The 9,063-nt window shown below is 34.6% G+C and overlaps 1 protein-coding gene across 1 annotated transcript; it reads right to left on the minus strand.

The window, feature by feature from the left end:
• Positions 1-1,604: 1,604 nt before the first annotated feature.
• Positions 1,605-4,670, minus strand: LOC125472251 (isocitrate dehydrogenase [NAD] catalytic subunit 5, mitochondrial-like). Its single transcript, XM_048573460.1, has 7 exons — positions 4,449-4,670; positions 3,609-3,929; positions 3,367-3,528; positions 3,203-3,277; positions 2,808-2,917; positions 2,653-2,725; positions 1,605-2,112 (listed from the first exon to the last, which is right to left on the minus strand). The coding sequence occupies exons 1-7, from the start codon at positions 4,641-4,643 to the stop codon at positions 1,921-1,923; spliced, it is 1,128 nt and encodes a 375-aa protein (XP_048429417.1). The 5' UTR covers positions 4,644-4,670; the 3' UTR covers positions 1,605-1,920.
• Between the last annotated feature and the right edge of the window lie 4,393 nt (positions 4,671-9,063).

Here is a 9,063-nt window from a genome sequence, read left to right on the forward strand (position 1 = left end):
CTTAACACTTCACATCTTTTCGGGAATGTTTTTACTTCAATTGCCTTCCCATTGATCCAATTTCACCCTTGGCTGCACACTAACACCAAATAAGGTAAAATGCAACTAGTTTAATCCAAAACAATCACAAAGACGCCAAATAATGAAGATATAAATGTATACAAAATGTGACTTATCAAGCAATATGCGGTAATTCCAACCATAGTAAATAAATTGCATTTAAGTAAATAAAGCTTGTGACAAGGGCTTTAATTCAACATCATTCACATAAATTAAAACTTAAAGCAGTAGGCGGTAAAACCGCCCATGATAAATAAATTGCTTTAAAGTAAATAGAACTTGTGAAAAGATTTTAAACTAACACCATTCACATAAACAAATACATATATATTTTCTTCTTTCTTTTCAGATGGTACAACACCATCCAAAAGCCTTTACTTCTTTTTTATTATTATTTTTTCTTATTCATTCACATGTTGCAACAATCCAAAAAACCTTTGTTTTTTTTCTTGGTTTCCACATGATGTCTGACGCACCATCATTTTACCTTTTATTTTATTATTTTCATTTCACAACCCTATGTCCTTTTAGTTATTCAGGAAGTAATAGTAACAATAAGTTCCAATTGGTGGTCCTCCTCCAGTGAGTTTCGAAAAAGTCGAAACGGTTCTTATAAGTTTTGGAGTCAAGAGTGTCTGTTTCGAAATGATTCCCATAAATTTTGGAGTCAAGAGTGTTTGCAACTTATGAGAAGATCAAACCGTTAGATTTAGTTCAAATTTTAGTATGATATGGATAAGAGGATACTGAACAACTTTCGTGAAGAAACAATTTCAATCTGAGCTACCGAAATGGAGTTTTGGTACTCATAAGGTGCCTGTCCAATTTTCTACGGAAATTGGAAACTGGTTTGGTATTTCAGGCATCTGCAATGATCGCACCGTTGGAATTTTTTGAAAATTTGATATGTTGTAGATACTGGGTGGACGAACAACTTTGAAGAAGAAAGTATTTCAATCCGATGTCTGCAAGTTGAAGTTCCGAGGCTGTTTACATGGTTGTCAGATTCTCTACGAATTTTGAGTCTGTACTCTTTTGCTTCGGCAAAGGATGATATACAGTCATACAACAACATATATATATTTGCTTCAAGAAAATCAGTAGTACAAAGATTCTAAGATGAAATGAAAAGATTTTCTTATCTGTGAGATTCCAGACGACAGACGTAAACAGGATTTGTGGCGTTGTATTTTCCACAAACATGAGAGCTTCTCATATTGATAACATGTTGTAAAATCAAAGTTGTGTGCAGTGGAATAAAAGAAATAAAACACAAAATTTACGAGGTTCCACTACAGTTAGTATGACTGGAGTATGTCCTCGAAGCAACATTGATGCTTCCATTATAATTTAGAATAATAAAAGTACAAAACAACTCTCTCTGTTATCCCCTCTTCTCTTCCTCTCTTTTCTCTCTTCCTCTTCCGTGAACTTCTTTCATCCTTAGGTGTGTTGTGTTCCATAATACTTGCTTTTATAGAAGCAAATCACGAGCAACGTAATGATTAGTGGCCAGCCATCCAGTCACCTTTACAACAGACATATCATTTTCTAATTATTTCTTGAATTATTGACAGAATAAACGAATACCAATAGTATGGGAGAAAGCCCCTTGAACATAATAAGTTTATTTCAAAACTTATGTATACGAAGATGAATATGTGGATACCAGATTATGTTAATTTCTCCACTTTTGCCCTTCATATCTCTCCTCGACTGACCAAATCTCTTCTGGATCATCGAAGCGAAGTGATATTATTCCTCTTCAAAAACAACTGAATAAATAAAAAGGTTTCAGAAGGTCTCTCCGAAAGGAGTCGCAACAATCTGTTGACTACAAATCCTACTTAGCCCATCCTTTCAAAGATGATCGACGATTGCCTGCGTAAAGTCAGAAGTTGATGAAGAGCCACCAAGGTCAGCGGTTCGGAACTTCCCCTCTGCAATTGTGCTGAGGATTGCATTTTGGATCCGATCTGCTTTATCATGGAGCTCCAAATGGCGTAGCATTGTAACAGCACTTAAAAGCAGGGCGGTCGGATTTGCCAAATTCTACAAAATTTCAACCAAAGAATGAATTGGGCGGAAATATATTCGTAAAAGATATTTCTACGGGAGAGCTTCCTAAGTAATGAACAAATTAAAAAACGAAACAAGTCACAGTAAAATGTAATCAATGATTTGAATACTAGAATGACTTTTATTATCAAGTTACCGGCTGGCGCATCGCAATATAACTATGAGCAACAAATTTCAGAATCTGGGTAGTGTAAAAAACAAATCTATACAGAATCTCAAGCGGAAGGAAACAGGTGAAAAGCCTTCAATTTCATACAACTTTTGGGACAAGGAAAACATAGTCAATTCCTCCCATTCGAGAGCCATACCAAGCAGGTTTCTATGTTAATCCTCTTTAGGAGGTCTACACCTACAGTTACTATATACAATTACGGGATAGGACAGATGAGATGAGCCTCTCCCTAAAGAAAACTTAGAAAGAGACTTTGGCCTCACATAAGCACTTTCCTTGCCCGCGGAGAATGAAATTATATACATAGCAGATTGAACATCAAAAGGTTCAAGAATGTTCACCTTTCCAGCAATATCAGGTGCTGAACCATGTACAGCTTCAGCAAGGGCGATGCCTCCCTCTCCAATATTGCAGCTGCATATGAAAGGCAACCAACGTTAGATGATAATTTATTCTTATTACAGTGAGTGATAAAAAATGCATATATACACCATACCTTGGCGTTAGGCCCAAACCGCCTATCAACCCAGCACAAAGATCACTTATAATATCACCATAAAGGTTAGGCATCACTAACACATCAAAAAGTGCTGGATTCTTCACAAGCTGCATAAAATAAATCCTTCAGTTAGTGTTGCCTTAGTTTTATCATTAGTTAGTGTGGTGTTGCCTTAGTTCTGTTCTTTTGTTTTTTTAAAGAAAAATCCAAAACTACATGTTTAATGTGTATTTTTCAAAATTTCTCAATGTATTGTTGTTAAAAGTCTGCGAGGCATATCATAAATGCTCCCTTAGATCAAAGACTGTTGCATCATTTGACACAAAGTACCAAGTTTTACATGCACACAAATAGTCTTTCCGTAAAAGTTTTATCAAGAAATTTATTCATACCATCATACAGCAATTATCAATGACAACTTCCTCATATTTGATTTCAGGGTACTTCTCTGCAACCTCACGACAACACTGAAACAAAGACCAAACCAGTTTTGATATGAGCATACTTAGAAAAACAATCGAGAAGAATAAAATTTTTGCATGAACAATTGGCAGACCTTAAGAAAAAGACCATCAGTTTTCTGCATAATGTTTGCTTTGTGAATTGCAGAGACTCTCTCTCTTCCATGGGCCTTAGCATAATGAAAAGCATACTCAGCAACCCTCAAGCTTGCCTGACGGGTGATGATCTTAAGGCTCTCAACAACACCTCTCACCACCTATCACCAAATCAAAGAACTAAATCAAACTTTTGTAGAATATTTGACTATATTCATCCGCTTGTTCTTTAAACACTTACTTGATGCTCAAGTCCACTATACTCTCCCTCTGTATTTTCACGAATAGTGACAAGATCAACATTGTCATATCGAGTTTTGTAGCCAGGAAGGCTGTAACAAGGCCTGACATTTGCATACAAATTAAGTTCTTTCCTCAGAGTAAGGTTCAAGGAACGATGACCTTTCCCAATTGGTGTGGCCATTGGCCCTTTCAAGCCTACCCCATTTTTCCGCACTGACTCTAAACTTTCCCATGTTAGGAAACTCTGCGTTCTCGGATCTATTTCGGTGCCAACATAATGTTCTTCCCATTCAATTGGCACGTCAGCTTCTCTGAACACCTGCACCAGTGCAAATTGCAAACCTGCATCAACCCTTCAAACCATAACAAAGTAAAATACAAACAAATTCCATTGCACACCGATGGTTATTCACCTAGGACATTGTACTAATAACACACTGCTATCGACCTGTCGCATTTAAATTATCAATCTTTGATGTAATCACATCTTTACGATGAGTAGCTAGCTCCCGAATTCGCATATACAAAAATGGATAACCACATCAACAAACAAAGACAATTGGGTTGAAAATCTTCACAACAGATCATATCATCCAACCATAAACGGTTTCGAATAAACGACAAATACATACATACTCGATCAGCAAAAAACAATAATATTATCTTAATCGCAGTCTAACATTCCATGAAAGATACAAAATTCACTAGATTTCAAAACCCTAAATTTAAAGTGGATGCATCTGTGTAACACATACATATACATACAATCTTGACGGAAAAGAAACGGAGCGTAAACGAAACATTGATAAGAAGGAAGCGATGGAGATCGGAGATTGACCTGTTTGACGGACTCGGCAATCTCGGGGCCGATACCGTCGCCGGGGAAGAGGGTAGCTCGGATCGGAGTGGAAGCGGAGGAGAAAACCCTAGCTGCCTGAGACAACGGGGACGATGACGACAGCAAGCTATGGGCAGGGTTGACGGCGCCGGAGAGGAAGTGGCTGGAGGCGCGCCTCAATAGGTGGGAAGCCATTTGCAGCTGATTGCGTGTAATTTGGCGATCGGAAACTTTTGGTCTTCCTCTTACAACCAGAGTGGAGGAATATTTGGTTGTTTAAAAATAATTTTTTTTTATTTCTTTGACTAGTAATATTATTAGGAAAATTTTATTTCAACCCATACAACTTCTTTCTACCTCCAATTTACTCTTTTCATCTATATTTTTTTTATTAAAGAATTAATCTCTTTGTAAACCCAAATTTATTACCAAAACTACCCTCTCAAACCCAATTCAAAATGTTAAATTATCTTTATACTCATTCATTTTATAAGATAACACCTGTAATTGATTTTTTTTTTTTTTTTTTGAAAAAAAAGAGGCATCCTTGCCCCACCCCCTCTTCCCAATAGCATTTCCATGGTTGCTTTTTTTTCTTTTTTTTTTTTCCTTCCCTTTTCTGCTACCAAACCCAAACATTTGCCTTTTTTTTTTTATTTATTTCTATTGATGTGCATAAGCAACAAATCTAACAAGTCATCCCCTTATATTTATCAACAAGCAAGGAAGTTTATAATTTAAGAATATTGGTAAGAAGTTTTTCCTTAGAATATTCCAATTGCAGAAAGTTTAACAAACTATTCGGGATTGATGAAAAAATTGAAACTCAAATACTCATCTTCTAAACTTTTAAAAAAATTGAAAGCAAACAAACAAATATTCATAAATTGAGTCATACCTTAGATGGAGGATTTAAAACTTCAATTATTTGTAGCAAAAGGCATACACTGCAGAAATATAATTTTTTTATTTATATTTTGTTCAAATATTGTTCTATAATTTTTTTTATGAGAGGAGTCAATTTTTTTTTAATTGAAATTGGCACGCATTTGGAAAAAAAGGAGGTTACATTTAGGGAGGGAGGGAGAGAGAGAGAGAGAGAGAGAGAGAGAGAGAGAGAGAGAGAGAGAGAGAGAGAGTTAGTTTAGAGGATGATAAAGTGATGTGGCTGAGAGGTTTACAAAAAAAAAAAAAAAAAAAATGTAAAAATTTGTTTATGCAAAACTACTTTAATGCTCACATTTTTTTTTTCTTTTCTAACATTTTTTTCAATTATGTGTTAAGGGTTAAATTGTATTTTCATTGGTTTTTTGTTGACAAATGGAGTTTTATTGATATGTAGTTTAGATTATATTTTTTTTCTCCTTTCATTCAATCACAACTAGAATAGCAAACATACGGTCTTAAAATTGAAATTTGATAGCCGATCTGTTGCTTTGGCTTCGAGCCGATGGCAATCACTTTCCCTTTTCGCCTAGTCTTCCTTCTCCCTTTTGTCATGGATCGTTGTAGATTTGATTTTCGTTTATTACTGTTAATAAGTGCAGTCTCAATGTGTTTAGTCATGAGTCTCTTGTAGTAAGAGTTTTAGTTTTGTGTTAGTGTGTTATCGACTCATCTTTGGTCTACTTCAATGTTTTTGGTAGCTTTGTTGGTGTTGATCACAAAAGTTTATGTTGGTTTGGATATTAATTGATTTGTTGTTGGATCATATTCAGAGTCAGCGTTGCTGGCTGTTAAAAAATGTCATGTTTGTTCTATTGTAGTATTGTTCACAGAATTTCCCAAGTCATGTTCGCTCTACTGTAGTTTTTGCACGTAGAATTTTTCAAGTAAACACCAACATGAATTCGATGACAATATAGCAAGGTTCTAAAAGACGCTAGTCACTAATCGGGCGGTGGGCTGGGGCCTAGTGCCTAGGTGGCTAGGCGGGATCTAGGTGGGTGCTTAGGCGGACTAGGCGGATTTAAGTAAATCTATTATATTTCGTGTAAATAAATGTTTGTTTATATTTAATATATATATATATAATTACTCATAAATTACAAATAGAATGACATATATATTATGAAGTATTGAAACATAATGAAAACATGGGGAACAAACATATAATTTGTGTTCATTTTAGTATTCAACAAGTTTCTTACAATTTATTAAACAAAATAATGCAAAATGAAAGTTATCTATTTTTTGTCTAAGTGAGTCGCAACCTAGGCATGTGTCTAGGTGTGTCTGGGCGAGCTAGGTAGTCTAAGCTGGTGCCTCAGCAGGTCTAGGCGCCATTTCTAAATTTTCAAACGCCTAAGCATTAATCGGGATAGTGGCCAACTGCCTAGCACCTAGATGGGGCTTAGGCGGCGCTAGGCGAGGATATTTAGAGTAGTGCAATATAGTAAATAAGTTGAAGTTTAGAAAAACAAAGAGGTGGTGGTTTATTTTCTTTAGATTAACAAACTATTGACCTATATTATGTAGAAATAGTTAGTGCTACCAAAGTTCAACTTATTTATAAAAATGGCAATGCCCCAAACTTCAACTTATTTACAAAAATGCCACACATTTTCCTTGTTATTAATAAAAGTTCATTAGGTGTTTTTGGTAAAAAAATAAAATAAAATTTGTGAGACCCTATTCATTAATTTTCTTAAAAAAAAAAAAAGGGTTTTCAAAACCTAATTCACGCAGGTGGCTAAGTCGTTCTTGCACTTAAGCCTGTGTTGAGAAACCAAAAACCAATACATCATTATGGTACCTCCCAAACCCTAATCGCGTATTCATTTTCAAGGATTATGTGTCCCTGTCGCACTCAATATATTGAGACTTTCTATGCTAGGGACTGACAACCTATGATTTTTTTTTTTTTGAAAAATCAAGCAACTTGATGCTAGCTATCCAAACGTGATTGGATAGAAACCAAGAAAAAATTAAATAAAAAAGATTTGAGAGTGGCCACGTGGGTTGGTGTGAAAGGAAGAGAGGGTCTCATCTTCTTCCTTGCCTAGCCTGCCTAGGCGCTAGGCCCAGTTCGCAACCTGACTAGCGCCTAACGTTTTTTAGAACCTTGTTTCTATCCACCTGAGCACTTATAGTTACCAGCTGTCAAAACTTGAAGTGCTGACTAAACACCTTAATCCTAAAAGGTGATAAATGAAAAGAATAAAAAAAAAAGAAATAAACAGAAATAAAAGGAAAAGACAAAAATATAAGTTTTGGCGTGATCTTAAAGCGGTAATAGGGTTTGTGATCTGGTCCAATGTCTCAATCTTCTGGTTGACCTAATTTGCTAGTATTCGAATTGTGTGTCAAACTACAAATTTCTCATTAACTAGCTAATTCTCACAAAATCCAAATAAATAAAAGTGATAGAAATATCATAAATATATTACAAAACTTCATGAAAATGGTTTGAATTGAAATCAAAGAACAAAAGTTTAATATATATATATATATACACACACACATGTATATAAACATTTATGTGTGGGACCCTTGTATCCCATTTTCTCTCTCTTCCACCCTCTATCACCTATCATCATCATCATCTCTCTCTTCACAAATTACCATCATTTATCTCTCATCTTTTATTTATCACCATCATCCCTCTCCTCTTTCACCCATCACCATCATCTCTCTCCTCTTTCACCCATCATTATCTTCTTTCCCTCATGTCACACCTTCCTCCCTCTATTTTTTCTTTCTTATCAATAAATTTTTAATAAAAACACTTATAAATTTTATTAAAAAGAAATATTATTTCTTAAAAATAATATATTTCTACAAAAACTAATGAAAAGTCATACTATTTTCTTATTATATTGGTCTTTTCTTTTCTTTTCTTTTATAGAAACGATGCCACTATGCCTAGAAATAGTTACACTATTTTAAGAATCGGTGTCATTATTTCTAAAAATATTTCTAAAACCAATGCACTATTTTTAGAAACAGTGACACTATTTTTGGAAACGGTGTCACTATTTCTAAAAATAGTGGTCAACATTTCTAGTATATGGTCACTATTTCTAAAAATGGTAACAATTATTGAAATACTGGTTACCATTTCTTGACAGTGACACTATTTTTAGAAGTGGTGTCAACATTTTTAGAGAGTGAAACTATTTTCTAGAGATAGTGAAACTATTTTCTAGAGATAGTAAAACTATTTCTATTAAAATAATAAAAATTACTTTTAAAAAAAAAAATCAATGTGCTCTTTTTTTTTTTGCACTTAATAATAATTTTAGTCTAATCTTTTAAAATTTGACAAAACAAGTTCTAAATAATAAACTACAAAGCAAGTTATAATCTTTTAAGATATAAAGAGAGGAAATGAACATGTGGAATAGGAGCGAGGAGAAGTGGGCGGATGAGAGGAAGGGAAAGAAAGAAAGAGAGAAAAGAGGTGAAGCCAGGTGGAAGAGAACAGAAGGGAAAAAGAAGGGAGAGGTGGACCAAAAGAGATAGGAGAAAGATAGAGAAAGAGAGAAGGGATGGGGCCGGGGTGAAAAGGAAGGAAAAGTGGAAAAAAAAAAAATGGTAGTTTGGCTAATTTTGTTGGGCTGTTTGGTACAATTAATTAATTAATTAATTATTTTTTTTAAAAAGTGAGATAGTT

This window comes from the organism of the source record quoted next, unplaced genomic scaffold (genome assembly GCF_019419815.1).
Source record: "Pyrus x bretschneideri cultivar Hongxiangsu unplaced genomic scaffold, Pyrus_bretschneideri_v1 Contig68, whole genome shotgun sequence".
Taxonomy (NCBI): Eukaryota; Viridiplantae; Streptophyta; class Magnoliopsida; order Rosales; family Rosaceae; genus Pyrus; species Pyrus x bretschneideri.

Bases quoted from the DNA above. Each gene is read 5' to 3' on its own strand.
- LOC125472251 (XM_048573460.1), bottom strand. From the start codon at position 4,643: ATGGCTTCCCACCTATTGAGGCGCGCCTCCAGCCACTTCCTCTCCGGC. The intron at 3,278-3,366 runs GTCTGCCAATTG...TCTTTGTTTCAG, and splicing joins CTGATGGTCTTTTTCTTAAG to TGTTGTCGTGAGGTTGCAGA. The intron at 2,113-2,652 runs GTGAACATTCTT...GAAATTTTGTAG, and splicing joins CACCTGATATTGCTGGAAAG to AATTTGGCAAATCCGACCGC.